Here is a 20,795-nt window from a genome sequence, read left to right on the forward strand (position 1 = left end):
CCTGTTAGTAACCTTAATAATCAACCATTATTTTCTTCTAAGCGACCCACAATTAAGATTATATCAAGCTTTAACCACAGATTAAGAAGGGCATAATTGAAATACCAAAAACTAATATCACAACACTGCTTACGCTTACACTTTAAAATACCAAGACTCATGGTACTTTTATATAGAGTATAGGTAGATTATCTTGAACCGTTGCTTGCTCCAAACTCCCTTGAAATTTAGTGAACTAGGCTAGTTGCTAAGACGTCTGCAATATTTACAATCAAAATCCCTGTTCTGACTTCTTAATTTTTTATTTTCTTTTATTTCCCGACAATCGATTTATTTTGAAGAAATCCAAGTTAATAAAAGGAGAAACAAGACGTTGTGTGCGACCCAATTCAAAAGGATACTTTCCACAATCTGGAGGTGCAGGAGTTTATTTTTCTTCCTAGGAAAATGGTGATCCTCAATGTGGTCAGGCTAATCTTCTTAGCTACTTTAACTGCTCTAGGGTCCTGCAAAATACATGATAATTGCACAGTGAGAAGATGCAGCGATCAGGGTCCGGCTATCAGATTCCCCTTCCGATTGAAAGGCTATCAACCACAGCACTGTGGCTTCCCTGGATTTGAGCTTTCTTGCACCCAGAGTCAGGAGACTGTGCTGGAGAACCCATTTCGAGTTAAAGCATCCCTCAACCAGACCAAGCCTCCTTTCTCTGTGAAGTTTGTCATCAATAAAATTGATTACGAGTCTCAATTGCTATATGTATCCAAATTGGATGGCTGCCTTCCTGGGCTGCTTCCCAAACTAGATTTGTCTGCATCTCTCTTTCAAATACAAGATGTCGACGATGACTTTTCTTTTTTTAAATGTTCTTCCAAAAAATGGTATGCAGTGATACCTAACCCCTGCCTCAGCAATTCGAGTTACCAAGTTTATGCAATTCATTCTAGTGTTGACCTCCAAGATGCATCCCTAGTTTCTTGCATGAAGATGTTTGAGATTCCTTCACTATTCTATGCCCTCATTGTGCCTCAAATCCCTCTAGTTTTGAGCTGGTCCGCACCAAATTGTGGATACTGTGAGGCAGAAGGCAAGTTCTGTAGAATGAGCAGCAGTTTAGCAGGTATTCAATGCTTGGAAAATGGTACAGGTAGATCATCTATCCTCCTTCAATCTCTTGTAGTTTTGCTATAAAGAGAGCCTTTAAATTTGCCTCCTAGGTGTTCCTATCTACATTTATTTCCGTCAAACAGTATCCATCCTTTCCAGAACAGATGGAGTCTACACATTGTATGTGCGTCTGCTGTCCTCAATTTAATTTCGTTTCTTGGTTTTCCTTTGAAATGTGTAATCCATTGCAGCAGACATTCTTAAATGTGCACCTCATTAATCTAAAACCTGAAAGCAGCAGGTACACGCTATTGTAAAACTGCCCTATATCTGCATAAAATCAGTTTTTTCCTCAGCTTTTAGGATAGTTTGACAGGGAAGTTTGAAGCCAGGGTGCTTTAAGGTTAGTGCTTGAAGGGATTCTCAGCAATTGCAAAATACAGTTGATAGCAGGGTTTCTCCCATTATGAATTTTGTGTGGTGGTGACAAAAAATTTGACAAATTTTGAAAAAGTGGTAAAACCTATGCTTATATGCGCATTTATTATATCAATACTTGATTTCCAATATTTGTGTCCATAATGTACTACAAAGAAGATTAGTAATTGAGTCAATTTCCAGTAATAAACTCATGCATGAGTGTTATCTTTCCTTTTTCACAGGTCCGCTGAAGAAAATAAAGGTTACAGGTTAGTCATCACTCTACCTGAAGTCGATTTTTTTTTTTTTTGGTTTCTTTTTCCTACAAAATAAAACAAAAAGAAAAATGGAAAACAAGAATGGGATTCTCTGTCTATGTAATGAATTCACTTTGGCATGCAGGCTTGGTAGTAGGTCCTGCTCTCATTGTCTTAATTGGAATTGCCTCCTATCGAATGTTTCGCTCCAAAAAACTCAAAAAAGAAGATCAACTTAAGATTGGACAATTTCTGGAGGATTACAAGGCTCTCAAGCCATCGAGATACTCCTATTCTGATATCAAGAAAATAACTGGAAATTTCAGCGAAAAACTAGGCGAAGGAGGTTACGGAACAGTGTACAAGGGCAAGCTTTCTAACGAAGTTTTCGTAGCTGTTAAGGTCCTCAACAACAGCAAAGGAGGTGGGGAAGATTTCATCAATGAAGTGGGCACCATTGGTCAAATTCACCACGTTAACATTGTTCGATTGGTTGGATATTGTGCTGATGGATACAGAGGAGTTCTTGTCTATGAATTCTTGCCCAACCACTCCCTCGAGAAGTTCACATCTTCAGAGAACGAGAGAAATTTGCTCGGATTGGAGAAGTTGCACAACATTGCTTTGGGCACAGCGAAAGGGATCGAGTACCTTCACCAGGGGTGCGAGCAGCGGATCCTCCACTTTGACATTAAACCTCATAACATCTTGCTTGACCAGAATTTCAATCCAAAAATCTCTGATTTTGGTCAAGCAAAGTTGTGCTCCAAGGAGCAAAGTGCTGTGAGTATGACTGCTGCAAGGGGAACAATGGGATACATTGCACCAGAAGTCTTCTCCAGGAACTTTGGAAAGGTGTCACATAAGTCTGATGTTTATAGCTTCGGGATGTTGTTGATCGAAATGGTTGGAGGTAGGAAAAACATTAAGATTGGAGGTCAAGATAATGGTGCTGAAGCTTATTTTCCAGAGTGGATTTACAAATTGGATCAAGGAGAAGAAATAACAATCCAAATTGACAACGAGGATGATAAGATTACTGCAAAGAAACTAATGATTATAGGGCTGTGGTGCATTCAGTGGTATCCTGTTGATCGGCCCTCCATGAAAGCTGTGATTCAAATGCTTGAAGCAGAAGAGCCTCCTTCCATGCCAAGAAATCCTTTTGGATCCACAAACACGATAAATAAGAGAGCCACATTGGGTGGAGGCATTTTTGTCAATGAACTGAAAAGCATATCTGAATCTGAATCAGAAGAGTCATGACATATACCTGCGAAAGTGTTTAAAGTACCAAAAGACTGGTCTATGGTTTTGAAAAATTTATTTGAGGGTAATTGAAAAAGTATCATGCAACTCATATGAGCTCTTCTTTATCTCACAATAATGTTTAGAATTGCCTAAAATGGGAAAATTTGATTTTCCTTATGTAAATCTCTTTTTCCTCATTTTTAGTATCCACATGTGCGGCTCAAACGTTGTTACTTTTGGATGGAAACGTCCATTTACTATTTTTGTTCAAATTGTAAGGCAATTTCTTGGATACTATCATACAGTGCTGAAGTGGTAAAATTGTAAGGCATTTCATTGGATTTACTTACAGTGCTGAAGTGGTAAAACTTTCAACAAATCGAATAGAACTGTGTTATACTCCACGAAGAGAGAATTACATCAAAAAGCCCTTAACATGACTCAAATCGGCATACATATCTATTTTTGGACAATAATATATCGAAAGGTCATGTGTTTATAATAATTTAAAAAGTCATATGTTTATAAAAAGAATCAATATTTTATGCACTAATATTGTATACATTTTTATCGTTGGATATATGACACAAAATTCGAATTTAAATTTAAAATCCAAATTTTGCATATGTGTCGTGTATTTACAACCGTGATAATGTATATCAATATATATAAGATTTACTCATAAACTATAACCTACAAGCGCACCCTAAACTAGATTTACATCTGCTATATTTTATTACGGCAATAGGCACGTCAATGTAGAAACCAAGTGCCCGGTTATTTAGTCTGTGGAAACCTCATCCTATCAGGACCGGCAACGACTTGCAAGTCTTTAGCCAATTAGCGAAAATGAGGGACAATATATAATTAAGCTAACGATGACTTAGGTTCCGTTTGATAAAACTGAATCTGAAATCTGAAGTCTGAATTCTGAAATTCGAATACTGAAACAATTAATTTGCTGAATTTTAAGTAATGAAAAGAAATAGATAAATGTCTGAATTTTAATACTAAATCTATTTATACTATTTGATAAACATTTATAAATGAATGCTTAATAAGTTAAATTTGATAATTTTGCCCTTATATCTTTTCATCCAAAAAAGAAATAGAACCTATAATTTAATTGATTTAAAATTGTTAGGTATGTAAATGACAATATTTATTTTTAAATCAAATAAATATAAAAGATGAAATATATTATATGAGCAGTCTGGAGAAGATGTGAAAGTCATTGAAAAAAGGAGAAAAGAGAAATAGAAAACCCTTAAATAGAGAATATCAGGTTGTTTAATTAAATAAGAGTTTTGAACATAATTAACAAACAAGAGTAGATTTGATAGATAAGATAACGTAGTTGAAGTAATTCTATTAATTCTTATCAGAATTAAGCATTCAGTTAGGATTCTTGTACTGAAAAAAAATACACACAATTTCAGCACTACTTAACAAGTTCAGCAAATGGATTTTCATTTATCAAACACTCAAAACATTTGAATATCTAAAAAAGTTCAGTTTCAACACTTTTTAATGTTATCAAACAAACCCTTATTGATATTCATTTTTTTTGTACCATAATAATTAGTGAATACAACGTTTAGTTTTTAATTGTTTTTCCGGTGGAATAGACTATATACCCGAAAAAGAAATAATGTAGTGCCCATTTGGCCATTGACTTGAGTAAGCGGTCCGGATTTGCTATGTCTGATTGCATCTTCCTGAAACTTTCATTTTTTTTTTTATGATTACAAGTAACTTAGAATGGACTAATCATTAAAGTATATCATTGTTGGTTAGAAAAAACCACTATTACTAATAAATAATTAGCAGTTTTAAAATTAATTCATCTATTAACTATCCGTATTAAAGGAAGCTACAAGTATTATTGGTCCAACTGACTTGCGTCTAACATAAATGTAATAATTCTAAATCTAATTAAAGAGTTCTTCTATTTTGGTGTCCTTAAAACATTGGTTAAGACACATTAATCTATCTATTAGCTACCTACCTATCTATTATCCTATAAAAAGTATGGTTGAGTTTTTGGTAATTAAGAGTGTAAGCCGAAGTTTGTCTTAATTTTGTAATAACCAAATTACCCCCCTCACCAATAAATAAAAAAATTGCATTGAATCCTTAATAATTAGGATAAATTACTTATAAGCCCCAATGATTTTATATAATACTAAATGGCTCTCCTAAGGTTTCAAAATAGCCACATAACCCTACTATGGTTTTAAGTAAAGTGAAAAATGGATGAAATGCACAACTAATTAGTACAACTTTATACCAATGTGCTCTAAAAGCGCGTGCGATACAATATTAGTCTCTATATAATCCTCTTATGGTTTATATAAATATCCACCTTACACCTTGTGATTTTTATATTTATCCACGTAATTCTCCTATACTTGTATATAAAGCAGTTAAGCTCTCAACTAATTTAGCATTTAAGTAAGGATACTATTGGTATTTTAATTAAGAACGTTACATAGGCAATTTTTCGTTAAGTTTCTATATAAATCAATTGGAGGTGAGGTGGGCATTTTGAAACGTTGGGGGGGGGAGGGGTTTATGTGACAATAGACGAAATCACATGGAGATTATATATAATTTACCCTAATAATTAATATGAATTATGTTGCCAGCTACCCCTTAAGTTATGGTGAATTCTACAAGCCACAAAGTCCAAGAGCAGGACCAAATGCAACGACTCGTAAGTCTTCAGCCAATGAGCAAAAATGAAAAACATTACCGTCTGTTTGGATTGGATATTTTTATAGGGAAAAAAATGACATTTTTATTTTCTTTGTGCCATAATAATTAGTGAATGCTTCCAATAACGTTTATTTCATAATTATTTTGCAGCAATTTGAACCACATAGACACGAAAACTTATTAAGTCATGTGATATACAATAGTATATGTATACACATATGAATACTGGTAGACTTTTTTCACGAAAACGGTAGAATCTTGTGTTATAGTAGAAGAAAAAGTAGTGAGGATTATTCAAAATCAAAGTCCACTTGCTTTATAAACAGAAGAAATCAATGAATTTCTATGAAATGTTTTCACGGGAGACCATTGACTCAAGTAAACGGTCCATAATTGCTATGCATGTATCATGGTCATGACACCTTGCTCAAATTTATATAATTTTTTTATTTAATCTTTCCTACTCTCTCTTGTATTTTTTTACGTTTTCTAATTAATCTTACATTTTAAAAAATATAATTCTTGAAATATATTTTAACGAGTGGCTATTGGATACTCCTTACACAGAGCCTAACTAATAAATCATTGGTTGTTTTAATTTGTGTATTCAAGACCACTACAACAAAAATAGTCTTTCTTGACATACTTATAAGGACACTTTCTGAATTGTGTTATTATAGTAATCCTATCATGACACTTATTAATCAACTCAATAATATGTACTACAAATTTTTTTATTTTATCTGATATAAAAATAATAATGTGCTTTTAGACTACCTATCATGACACTCGAAAAAATGTGAGATGACAAAAAAAAAAAAAGACACAAAACGACATCGTTTTATTTTGCCAAAACTTGGTGAAAATTTGCCAAAACATTTTGCCGGCAAAATCCAAAACACTTTGGTGAAATACTTGGTGAAACACTTGGTGAAATACTTTGAAGTTTCATTCTGCCGGCAAACAAGCTCTATGTGTCGGCCAAAATTTTCTTCTTCTCATCTCTCTCACCTCTCCGCAAACAAGCTATATCTCAGCCAAAAAAAAGTTGTAGGAATCCAAGCACCTTGAAAATCATCTTCATCTTTTCTAACATCAACTGTTGTCCCTCGGCTAAGACATCTGGAAGGGCAGGCAAGGAGTAAAAGTTAGAAGATTGGAGTTCTACATTGGGAAAGCAGGAAGATACTTCAGACATATGTTGTTCCAAAAGAAAGTGGTAAACACAATGAACGTGTTGCCCATAACCTGTTCGATAAAATGTCAATCCCTCCTTATTTTTCATTATTTTCTCTGAATCTCTTTTAATGTTAATCTATGAAACTTAGTTATAATTGAAGTTCTCTTTAAGCAACTATGTTCATATTTTTCTTCATTCTTGATTTTGCGCAGCAACATTTATCCAAATGTGAAAAGAACCTCTTACCATGTTCTTGTGATATATGTTTCTTTCAAGTTTTAGTTGGCTTAAATTTAGTCGGCTAGTGTAGAGGTTTCTTGGTTTCCTTTTTTCTTTAGATCTAATGCTAAGCAACATTATTGGTTTCTGTTTCTAGGCACACTGATATAGCCAGTAGATATTAAATAATCTGTCACATTGATACAGCCAAGCAAGATAGCAAGCTGAGAGCGAAGCGAGGTTGATGGCTGAAATCTAACTCCATTGGTCATCTAACTTCAATAAATTAATCAATCAAAACCTTCTTAACAGTCACCGTGCATTTGTCCCTGTCAACCTAATTCAAGTTTCTTTGAGTTACAATTATGTCAATGTGTATACTTTCATGCATCAAACTCCCATAACTTGGAAACTAGTGCATTAAGACATGACTGTGAGAGATTATGATTGTGACAGATGTATGTATACTTTGATGGAAATTTAGTAAGAGTCTTGAAATTCAGCTTTAGTCTTCACGGTCATATGTTTGTTTAACCTTTGACATTTCAGATTGAACTTAGGAATTTTGCGAAGATGCGAGCGCAGGAGTTGGTACGAAGAGCTTTGTCCTGTTATTAGGTAAAATAAAATTTCTATGCGCCAAAAATTGACAGGTGCCGAACCTGTGCAATAATAAGTACCTACTCGAGAAAAATACAGATTTTGTATATAGCGGTGAGTAGGGTCGAATCCACAGGGACTGGGGATAATTCGTTTCTTCTAGAGTTCAGAGTACGGGAGGTTCTTGGATTAAATGCTAACTAAATAAATTAAGTGCAGAAAATAATTGATTAAAAGAAATAATTAAGAGAAACTCTAGCCAAGGGTACACTTCAGAAATGGTTCATGCACTGATCATTGATGCAGAAATAATTCCAACATTTAGTAATAGATTAGTTATAGTTGTCATGCACGCGATAAACAACCAACCCTTCTTTAATTTCTCGATAGCTAAGGTACGACCGTTAGCTATTTCTCTAACCCAAAAATAACCCTAGGTACGACCGTAGGATTTAATTTCTAGATTGCATTAATAATTAGAAAGGCCCAATCCTAACCAACAAACACGCTACGAGGGTTTGTTTAAATTAGATCGTATGTTTCCCTGACATAAACCCAATTACGCCAGCTGCTACTGGGATAGAGGTAACGAACAATTACGGATTCAGTTATCCCTATTTAGCAAAATAGCCTATATGAATAATTAAATATTGCGCATCTATTCAATCATTCACACGAGCTATAACGATTAAAAGCAGGAAACATATGAATACCAATAAATGGAGGAAGCGATTAAAATAAATACGATCTCACAGTAATTGCAGAACCAAATCTTCAGTTGTCCCTTGACTAGAAATAAGAGGCTAGTTCTCCATTAATGGAGAACCAACCTATTCGAAGCTTACAATTGCTGTTTTCCAAATTCCGTCCAAAGAAGAAAAGTAAAAGACTGAAAAATAAAAACCAAAACAATTCTCCTTTTCAAAGTCGACCAAAGGAGACAAAAAGTGGAGAGCAAGTCTAGTGCCCTCACGTCTCTTATTGTTTCCTCGCCGAAGTCAAACAGGAGCCCTGGCCAAGTAGCAATCCCGCGGGATCCGGCTTCCTCTTTTCTTTTGTTTCCTATTCAGCTTCTACTACTCCCTTAAATCCGTGCAAAGGAAATCAAAGGACCAGAAATTACTGCTTCCTTTGAGTATTAATTACACGGGCCGGCCATCCTCTCATTTCCTAATTTGTAGCTTTTTGAAACCAAATAGACTTCCTCTTAATCTTCCGTCAATAATCCATGTAGACTCCATTTTGAATTGGGAAACTCTTGTAAAATCACATCTTTTATCTCTTTTTGCTCCACCTTCCTACAATTAGTACCAAATACCAAATATAAGTAGAATCAATCAATTAAAATAATATTTGGTATAATAAAAGAGGAAAATAATCATAGAATTAATGGCAAAAATACAACTCATCACGCTCGCTTGCAATTTCTATTTTGATAGATTGTTGAGAAATTGTGCATTTTGTTGATTTCTTTTATATGCTGGGCTGCTTGATTTAGGAGACTGTAAATTCTTGAACTTGCAATTAGAGACTGCTTGATTTAGTACTAATGTGTAGTTGTTGTTTTCATGCTGTTGGAAGCTTGTTGGAGGACATTTATTTATATTAAAAGTATGGATAAAAGTTGGATAGATTTTCCAAGAACAAGTGAAAAGTATGAGGCAGGACTTCAAATGTTTCTAAACTTTGCATTTTCTAGATCAAGTTGTGACAGAATGATTTTGTGTCCTTGCAAAGATTCCGGCATGGGTGTTTGTGTGACTAAAATGGAAGCATATGATCATTTGAAAGTGATAGGCTTTATCAAGGGTTATAATAATTGGATAGCACATGGAGAACTTTCAAACTACAATGAAGCCACATCTAATTCTGAAAATACATCAATTGGGATTTCAAATGGGACTAATGACATGCAAGACTTGGTCCATGATGTATTTGGGATACCACATGGAACAAATAAATTGAATAGAGAAGGGGACTTTCCTGTTTCAGAGGCTGAAAAATTTTACAAATTGATTGATGATTCTCAACAGGATTTGTACAGTGGTTGCAAAAATTTCTCGAAATTGTCTTTCATTATTCATTTGCTTCACCTAAAATGCCTTGGTAAGATGAGTAACAAGATTTTTATTATGCTTGTTGAGCTGTTGAGAGAAGCATTTCCGGAGGCCATGACTAATTTGCCTTCTTCTTAGTATGAGGCTGAGAAATTTATGAATACATTGGGGTTGGGTTATGAAAAGATCGATGCATGTCCTAATGATTGTTCTCTTTATTGGGGTAGTGCTGAAAAAAGAACTTCATGCGAAACATGTAACGAGCTTAGGTGGGTTGCTTCAGAAAATGATCCAACTGGTGAAAAAAGAAAAATTGCTCAAAAAGTGTTGTGACATTTTCCCTTAAAAGCTAGATTGCAAAGACTATTTATGTCTTCTAAAATTGCATCTCATATAAGATGACATGAGGAAAAACGTACAAAAGATGGTTTTATGAGACATTCAGCTGATTCTCCAACTTGGCAAACTTTTGACCATATACATTCAGAATTTGCTAAGGATTGTCGAAATGTTAGATTGGGGTTGGCATCTGACGGGTTTAATCCATTCAACAACATGAGTTCTATACACAATACTTGGCCTGTGGTTTTAATACCATATAACTTACCGCCGTGGATGTATATGAAGCAACCGTACTTCATGTTGTCCTTGTTAATACCCTGACCATCTTCTCTTGGGAATAATATTGATGTTTATCTACAGTCTCTAGTTGGAATTATGGGATTTTGGCATTCAAACTTATGATGCATCCCAAAAAGAAAATTTTCAATTGCATGCAGCTCTGTTGTGGACTATTAGTGATTTCCCTGGATGCACAATGTTATTTGGGTGGAGTACTAAAGGTGAATATGCTTGTCCTATTTGTCACAAGTTCACTCATGCACGACAGTTGACTCATAGTTTCAAATATTGTTATATGGGTCATCGTAGATTCTTAGATAGTAAGCATAAATTTAGAAAGCAAGTCCAATTCTTTGATGGCACCGATGAATATGGAAAGCGACCACCTTTGCAAACTAGGGATATGATTGTGAGTGAATTGAGAGACTTGCAAATTAAATTTGGAAAACTTGTGAAAGGTAATCTGAAACTGCCTTTTAATTGGAAAAAGAGGAGTATTTTCTTTGACTTGCCATATTGGAAAGATAATGTCTTAAAACATAATCTTGACTTCATGCACATTGAGAAGAATGCTTGTGAAAACATTTGGGGAACATTGTTGGACATTGAGGACAAAGCAAAAGACCATTATAATTCCCGCCGTGATTTGAGAGAAATGGGAATAAGAAAAGAGCTGCATTCCATTAAGACAGAACCTGGAAAGGTGTACTTACCTCTATCTTCCTTTGCAATGGATAAAAAATAGAAAACTATGTTTTGCAATGTGCTAAAAAAAGTGAAAGTTTCAGATGGTTATGCAGCTAACGTCTCAAGATGCGTTCGAGTAAAACCACCAAGAATTTCGGGATTTAAAAGTCATGATAATCATATCCTAATGTAACAATTGATGCCTATAGCTTTGAGAAAGACTTTGCCAAAATCAGTGCGTTATCCTTTGATTTGATTGAGTAGATATTTCAGACAGCTTTGTTCTAAAGTTATTTGTCCTCAAGATGTTGTTCGTTTGGAAAGTGAAATTACCGTTATATTCCACGATCTTGAGAAATGCTTTCCACCAACATTCTTCGATGTCATAGTGCATTTAACTATTCATTTGGCAACTGAAGTGAAATTAGGTGGCCCAGTGTATTATCGTTGGATGTATCCTGTAGAGAGGTACTGCTTGTAACTCTAATTATGCCTTAAATGTTTATTACTTTTTTTCTTTGTTTGATTTGTGGAACTAAATAGAGAGTTTGGAATGATGATACTTTAGGTACCTAGGAACATTAAAATCTTATGTTTGAAATAAAAGTAGACCTGAAGGTTCAATTGCTCAAGGCTACTTGGCAGAACAATGCATAAACTTTTGCTCGTTGTATCTTGCGGACTATGTTGAGACAAAATTCAATCGTCCAAGCAGAAATGAAGAAGTACATAAGGAAATTGAAGAGGGTTTAGATATATTCTCTGAATCAGGACATCCTTTGGGGAGGGGCAAGCCAACAGTCTTTGATACTCATATCTTGAGTAAAGCACGTCAGTATATTTTATTTAACTGTGATACTGTCACACCTTACATAGAGTAAGTTCAACTACAACTTGATGCATTAAAATTTTATTGTAGAATTTAATGTATGATTACAATTTTGACTCATGTACTTCTAGACAGCATCGTAGATTGATAGAAAAAGGACATCCTCAAGTTCCACAGCATCTAAAAGAGCGCTTGTACAGCGAAAATTTTGCTTGTTGGTTTGCTGAACATGTAAGTAAAATTCTGAATATTAAGTACAATTTGAATTGTAAGACTTCAAATATAGTTTCATCTTCTTTTTTTTTTTACAGATTGACAAGTTAGAACTTCCTCAAAATGTTTCGGTGTTGAGAGACTTGAGGTTCCTTGCTAAAGGTCCAGATGTTGTTGGAATTCAACATGACAAGTACGCTGTTAATGGATTTCAGTTTCAGACCAACGAAGTTGACAACAAAAAAAATGCAGAATAGTGGTTTACAGTCAATGCAACAACATCCAGTTTTGCAAGTATACGGGATCAAAATCCAGTTTTGAGTGAAATAGTTTACTTTGGCATCTTGAAAAATATGATTGAATTAATTTACGGAGGTCATCGGGTGGTGTTATTCGAATGTGATTGGATATCAAATGGTTCGAGAATGAAACAAGATGCTGAAGGGTTTACTGTAATCAATTTTGCAAATGTGAGGCCTCATGTTGAGCCATTTATACTCGCTTCAGCATCACAGGTTTTTTATGTGGAAGATCCAACTGATAAGGATTGGCAAGTTGTTATCTCTACCACTGCAAGAGCTGGATATAACATGGGCACAACCATGGATGTTGAGACATATTTGCAAAGTGATGTTGGCAATCCTGTTGTTGAGAATGAATATGAGGAAATTAGTTGGGTTCGTGAGGATGGACTCGGGATTGAAGTTGATTTGTTCCAATATAATTTGATTTAGTATCTTTTATAGTTGCTAAGCTTGCTGGCCCTATTGTTCTCTGTTTCAATTGCTAGGGCTCTACTACTGATTGTCATTTATTTCAATTTGCAATTCAGGGAGTACAACTTATTTATAACAGTTGGTATTATTTTTAAAATTTTGTTGAGGTCAGCGCCAATTACTTGCCTACATTTTGCTGGCCCTATAATCATTTCTTTGTTTTGTTTTTTAAACTTTTGAGTGTAAGATATAATGAAATTTTTGCAAATCAATTTAGACCGAACATAAAACAACCCAATTTTCCAAGGAACCCATTATTGATTTTAAGAGCCCAATGGACTGGATAAATACTGGTCATTATTTTATAAGCAATTCCATTAATTGTAAGCTGTAATATTAATCTAGTGAATCATTATATTATAGCCAATTTTTTTGATCAATAGAAATAATTTGAAACTTTAATTTCTAAATTTCTTAAATAATTTTTTAATACAATGGAAAAATTATTTTTTTAAAAAAATAACAATAGATAAAGTGAATTCTGATAGAACTTTCTGGTCCAACTGATCTTTGATCGAATTTAATCGGTTTAGTCGAAATTTTGGATTAACCATCAAAGTGACTGGAGACACGATCGAACCGATCAAGCACGATCGAATCGATCAAACCGATCATACTGATCAAACGTTGTTATTGCATACTCCATAACTGATCTTTGATCGAGTTTAATCGATTTAGTCGAAATTTTGGATTAACCACTAATCCTAATGTTTATTAGTGGAAAGTTCAAATTTAAGATCTTGTAAGTGTTTAATAGTTTCTAATTAACACAAAGTTGAACGGCAATTGCTTTGGAATTGAAAACATTGAATATATATATATATGTTCAATCAATTCTAAGTGTAAGCCTAAGGTTTATCAGTGAAAAGTTCAATTTTAAGATTTTCTAAGTGTTTAATAGCTTCTAATTAACACAAAGTTGGACGACAATTGCTTTAGAATTGAAAACATTGAATATATATATGTTCAATCAATTCTAATCCTAACGTTTATCAGTGGAAAGTTCATGTATTCACAAGTTCATTTTCTTGTTCCATAAACTAATTCGATCCTTCTAGTGGCTTGTTAGAACACAAGCCGTACATAATTGCTAGCAGCATAAAATAAATTGAGTATCGAAAACATTTTGATTAAATTCATGTTTTTTGTTAGCTTCACAAAATTTTTAATTGTTATATTTTTAGTTGTTATATTATATTGTGTATAACTTTAACAAAATTTTTAGTTGTTATATTTTTAGATGTTATATAGTTTTAACAAAATTTTTAGTTGTTATATTTTTAGTTATTATATTATATTGTATATAGTTTTAACAAAATTTTTAGTTGTTATAAAGCTTTAACAAAATTTTGCCCAAACACACAAAAATTTTCATTAGTAGCGTGGCAAATTGAAAAATTCAAGAGACTTGACTAATTTACTTTGGCGTCATTAGTACCGCCTTTGTTTCAGACATCTTTTCCCTCTCTCGTTATCCTCTCCCTTTGTCCTTTCTCTCTGTTTCAAGCTTGCACCACCAATTTGGGTAAACCCGTCCATGAACTCACACCCATTTGGATAACTTTGTTGAGCTCGTACCATGAAAATCTCTAATTTGGCTATTGCATTGGCTTGGTGACAAGAAATCAGAAATTAGGGCTTGAAAGCTTGGGTGAAAGCTGGAGTTCAGATCTTGAAACTTGGGAAAATCGAGAAGTTAGGGATTCAAGCCATAGTTTGAGGTAATTTCAGTATTTTGTATCTAATTTTGCATTGCATAGTAGACATGTTCTTGCACACCTTTTCCGTTTCTTGTCAGATTTAGTTTTTAGGTTGTTCGATTCCCATTTCTGACAAGCTCCTTCTCCATTTTTGAGAAGCACATTTCTAGTTGCATAGGTCGAAAGCCTGCTAGAGATGCTATCTGTTCTTCTTTCTTGTCAGGTTAGGACAATATGGCTTGTAAGAGTTGTCGAATGCGACGTAGTGTTGTGTATTGTCAGTTGCTCTCTGTTACAGCTTTAAAGAGTAAATTTCCAAAGTTTTTTTTCCCCATGAATGATGGACTTCTAAATTGTTGGTGCTGGTTGTTTATAAGGAAATTTGTAGTCACAAATGAAAATGATAGCTCTGGATTCTAGTATGATTGTTGAAAATTGTAAGTGTCTTTACTAGTACTTGGTAGATATTGGGTTCTAAAATGCCTATTCTGTTAGTTCTGTTTTTCACCAGCAAATGATTGTGTACTGGACTGCTTGATTTGAGCAAGTAGGGGGTTTTCCCATGAATGATGGACTTTTTTTGGTTCTACTATGTTTTTACTTTCCATGGGAGCTTTTCAGTAACCTCTCAAATAGAACTACATGACCTGAGCAGACCTCGTGATGTGTGAACATTTTGTTGATAGAGATAATAGTATTAGGATTTTGAGAATTGATTTGTGGGTTTCGTCAAATTTACCCAACTGTAATCATCAAGGGATTCAAGCTGTTTTCAAGTTATGATTTATAAGCAAAAAGGTTTTTCAAATATAATTAGAAGCAAACTGCCAGAGTTTGATATACAATTGATTCAATAATATTCGTTGCAACTCAAAATTAGTTTAATAAAAGTATGCTTGGGCTCGGCTTGCAGTGTAAGCTATAGTCAAGATAACTTGTTCATTAATTTTAGCTTGTATTCTTTATCCATTATCCCGGATTGATGCACTGCTATAGGTAGAGTGTTTGCTTCAATAAATTTTAAACATTTACATTTGTCCCTTTCTTCACCCAAAAAATATATATATGGTGGTGGACCTGGTATTAAATAAATGGTGAATTATGCAGGTATGGCCCGTAGAGGTCGAAAATGTAAGCGCACTGCAAATGGATTGAGAGATGAACCAATTGAGCAACCTCCCTCATGTCATGAAACAAGACAGTAGCCTCCACTTGGAACAAGCCATGAAAATGTAATTGAACAAGTTCAAGGAGAAGCTGCTCGGGCACCTCAATCTCCAATTCAGAATTCTACATTGGGAATAATGCATGAATCAGGTGACCAAGTTACCTAACAAGCTAATGGAGGTTCACAGTCGCATGAGCAGTGCCAGAACTTTCCAATTCAACAATCTCCACTTGGAACAAGGCATGAGCCAACTGAAGAAAATCCAAATCAGGATTCTCGAGATCCACATTCCAATGACACCACCTTCATGTCATGCAACTCGAACGATGCAGGTATTACTAACTGTTTTGAACTAATTCCAGAAGTGCAATTTTTTATGTTCATAACTTACACCTTTTTCTTATTTTATACAGGAAACGAAACTACAAATGATTCAAGTGAAGTACATCAGAAAACCCGAGGCCCTACATTTATGAAAGAAATTTGGGGTCGACCTAAGGACCTTCCACGGATTGAGATTAAACTCGATGACAATGGGATTCCAATAAGTGAGAAACTTCTTTCTCTGAATTCTTAGGCAGTTTGGCTAGGAATGGTATGTATTGTTCAATAGATGTTGAAAGTTTGCTTAAGATGCCAAGGAAACTTAAAATGGACATGTTAGAAGTGATAAAAGGTAATGGTAGCTTTTGTATTATGTATGCTTTCTACAAAAATCATTGTGAAGTTATGTTGATTTTCTTGTTCCTAACTACATTTCAGGAAAGGTTTGCTTTGCCTATGGGATTGAAAGCTTGGACCTTAAGATCTATTGGCCAAAAATGGAGAAGCTGGAAGGCAGATTTAAAGGCTACATATTTTGATCCTGCCGTGCCAAATGTTGAAGCTCGGTTTCAAAAGGACACAAGGGTATGGGAAGAGAAATGGATCAAACTTTGGACTTATTGGAAAAGTGAAGAAGCAAAGGTACAAATCAGCAACAACATTCTTCATAAAGTTGTGTTTATTCAATGTTGTAATCTTGCTTTTGATTTTGAAATTTAGAAACTAAATGAGAGGAACAAGAAAGCTAGAGGGGAGAAGAAGATGAACCACACAACTGGAAAAAAGTCATTTGCTCATCTTCGGAACCACTTCGTGATATCTCATCCTTTTTTTAGTTGCTAATTTTTTTTACTCGTACATGTTTCATTATGTTAGCTTGTTTTTTAATTATATGCTAAATGTTAATTATATGCTAAATGCTAAAACTATAATTAAAAAAATTCAATTTCTTATAGGCCAAACAATTGGGAAGACCTCCTACTAGAGTAGAAATGTTCAATAAGTTTTATACTCATGCCGATGGAACTCCATCAAGTACCATAGTTGCTGAGAATTTGGTAAGGATTCGAGAACACAAGCCTATAAATTCTACCATTGTTTTCAAACAGGTTTTTGCAATAACAAGTGTTTTCCTTTATTATGTAGGAAAAAATGAATGACCTGAAAGATTAGCTTCCATCAAATTCGCAAGATCCAGTTGGTCGCAATGATATATTTGCCCAGGTGGTTGGGCAAGACAAACATGGTCATGTTTGCTTGTTTAGTGACGGTGTGAATCCAACGGACTTATGGGAAGACATTTCTAGTCGTAACACATGTTACCGTATAAGTGTTCAACAACAGTCAACATTGGTCCGTTTGGAGGAAAAGCTTCAGCGACAAGATGATGAAATATTCAGCTTGAAGAAAATGGTTTTAGTTCAATATGGAAGAGGCTCTCCAATTGACAGCCCTAGACATCCTTCATCATCATCTAACAATGTGTCAAGCCATACTCCATCGCGAGCCACGCGACCTATTCGAGTAAGTATTTACAACTTTTAAACTTTTACATTTGTAATCTAGAATTTGGCATGAGTTTGATTCTTGTACTTGTTGGATCTTTACTAGGTAGGGAATATGGTTTCACTAAAAAGTTTGTTTGACCCAACAAAAATCGTGACAAGGGGATATTTACGGAGTCTGAATCCATTGGATGAGGTCGGAGGACAAGCTCTTGAGCCAAACTGGTGTGAAATACAGATACAAGTTGCAATGAGTCCACGTGAGCAATTGATTAGACCGTATGATTTGCAACAAACAATTCAAGATGCACTTGGTGCACCAGTTGCTTGGCCTTGTCATTTGGTGAGATATGCACTTAAATACATTGCAGATTTTCTGAAATTTTAGTTCTAGCTATGATGATCTAATGATCATCCTGGTCTTTGTGCACAGGTAGAACCAGCTGAAGAATAATGGGGACTTCATGGTTATGACTAAGGACTCTCAACAAAATGGAAAGTTTGGAAGCTACTTCTACTTCTTTCAACTTGTTAGGGATGAGAGTCTTTTAGTTTGTGCACAAGAAAGTCTTTCAAGTTATTGTAAATGAGAATCTTTCGGTACTGGTTTGGGATTTTAGTACTTTCTTTTAGCATTTGTTTGCGATTTTAGTACTTGCTATGTTTGTACTTGTTATCGACTTTTAATTCAATGAATTATATTTGAGTATCGACTTCTTCTTTTAAATTGCTATATGCATTCTGCTCTTTGGGATAATTTTACAAGTCCCTTGGGATTCTAGTTGATGGTATGTACGGCAGGGAGGACTAATTGCAGATTGCTTCCATATAAAAAAAAAAAAAGCAGGGAAAAAACTCCTGGCAATTAAAAGTGTCAGCATAACTTAACTTCGAAAAACACTAATGACAAATGAGCATGTCGTCCAAAGCAGTGTAAATTCACATGGCTACGTGTCCTTAAAGCCATATATTAAAACAACTCAAGATGCCTTCATAAATTGGATATCCTACTGATCCGCTACTGATGTTCTAATGTTATACGGACACTTTCGATTATCACAAAAAAAAGTATTTGTTGGCAAAGGGAATACTATAGCAGCATGGTTTTCCTGACACCTTTGAATGCTGCTAAAGATTTGAGGCTATCCCCACATTGGAAGTGACAACACTCGGTCTAGGCGTGAGGATAGATAAATTGTCAGGTTAAATTATCTATACTGACACTTTTAAATGCCGCTAAAGACCATTTTTGTTGTAGTGGACATTCATTAAGGCGCATCTAAGTGCACATACTTGAGACATTTTAACAAACTAGTTTGCTAGTTTGTCATCCAACTAAAAGCCATCATTCAGTAGTACCTATAGCAACAGATTTACCTCATACATTGGATAAGTGATTGAGCATTGTAAGCTATTAATGGTTTGGCAAACGGCATCTCGATCTTTCACATACTAACCGGTTAGTTATTGGAATTATACATCCCAAACTTCTTTTGCAACTAATGTTGATAGCCAAAACCAAAATGGGGCCTTATTGGGGATTGCAGTGTTTAAAGAAAATACTCCTTCCGTTCTATTTTAATAATTCTAGTTTTTTTCCACACAATTTAAGAAAAAATAGTTAACTTTGTTGGAACAATAAATTTAGGTTGCTATTTTTCTAAAATACCCTTACATTAAATAAAGTACAACTTTATATTAATTATTCATGGAAACTTGAATTGATGGTTTATGGGGACTTGAATTAATGATCTAGAAAGAATCAATCCTCATTTCACATTATTTCACATTTTGGCTTGAAAAAATACGAAAGCTGACTTTTCATATATCAATATGTTTTTGAAAAATCTAAATGTATTAAATGGGATAGGTTAACAATATATCTTAAATAAGATAGTTTATAGTACTAATAACAACCTACATTGAATAAGGATATTTTATAGAAATTAAAAAATAACTATATTTTTCAATTGAAAGTGGACTACAATTTGGGATAGACGAAAAAGGAAAATAGGAATATCAAAGTGGGACGAAGGGTGTATTTTGTAGATTACCACTTTTTCCATCTCAAAGTTGCAACAGACTTTGCAAAAGCAAACTAAACTTATTCAAAATTTCCTCAAAACCTCTATCAATGGCAAAAACTCATTCACATTTCCTGATCAAACTTCAAAAAAAAAAAAAAATCATACAACTCCAAGAAACGATGATCTTCTTGGACATTTCGCGAAGCAATCCATTCGCTTACAGAGTTAATGTGAGGAAATATCTAACAAATCAACTATAACTGCGCTAAACTCCGTCAGAATTATAAACTGATTGTACAAGTCTTTTTTTAGCGTATTGAAAAATTAGATGTTTAAGTAACAATAGACTATGGTAGTTCGTAGGGAGAAAAACAGAAATACATTTTTTGTGCAGGGTTTGAACAAATTCGGAGGTAAATTGATAATTTCACATCTTGTTACAATATTCTTTTAACTCAGTTACACCATAATTAAATTTTTATTATACTATTTTTCAACTCAATTACATCAAAGGATAAACTTGTGAAAAACGGACCTGTGAGGCCCCATCCACGGTTTAAGCCTCCAACCAGCCTACAGCTCAGGTAGGGCTCTTAAATTCTTCTCGGTGGCTAATTTCCCTTTGAAAAGTCGGTCAAGAAGAAAAAAAATACATATGGAGGAGTGCAGATATGGTAATTGACTCGAGTAAATGGTCTCATTGCACCTTCCTGAATGCTGCAAGCGTTTGATCAGGATGCTGCAAGATCTTTCAAATAAGGCAATTGCACGAATTTTTAGATAAACCATCTATTATGATGAAGTGACATTTGTACTCTCAAATTTGCCTCTTGCACTCCCTGAAAGCATATTATTTAGTGAGTGAATTGAAATGAAATAAACTAAAATGAGAGCGCAAATATCAATTCCCCTATCAAAACTCTGAAAGGTTATGCTGCTCTTTCAGTGCCCCAAACGGTCCCCTTAGAATTTCTATAGAAAAGATAATTTGGGCCAAAATAAGAAAAGAACAAGTGAATTTTTTAAACCCCATTTACCCTTTGGACTTTGATTCGAACATACCAATATCCAATGTAGTCGAAATGCGACCAAAACGAATGGGCGCACTAAAACAGATTGCCGAAGGATGCAAATTT

The 20,795-nt window shown here is 34.5% G+C and overlaps 1 protein-coding gene across 1 annotated transcript; it reads left to right on the forward strand.

The window, feature by feature from the left end:
* The first annotated feature begins 447 nt into the window (after positions 1-447).
* On the forward strand, positions 448-3,050 carry LOC113759577 (rust resistance kinase Lr10-like). The gene is made up of 3 exons (XM_027302154.1): positions 448-1,147; positions 1,770-1,796; positions 1,930-3,050. Exons 1-3 carry the CDS (start codon positions 448-450, stop codon positions 3,048-3,050), a joined length of 1,848 nt encoding a protein of 615 aa, XP_027157955.1.
* Positions 3,051-20,795: the final 17,745 nt, after the last annotated feature.

Source organism: Coffea eugenioides, chromosome 2, assembly GCF_003713205.1.
Source record: "Coffea eugenioides isolate CCC68of chromosome 2, Ceug_1.0, whole genome shotgun sequence".
NCBI classification, from domain to species: domain Eukaryota; kingdom Viridiplantae; phylum Streptophyta; class Magnoliopsida; order Gentianales; family Rubiaceae; genus Coffea; species Coffea eugenioides.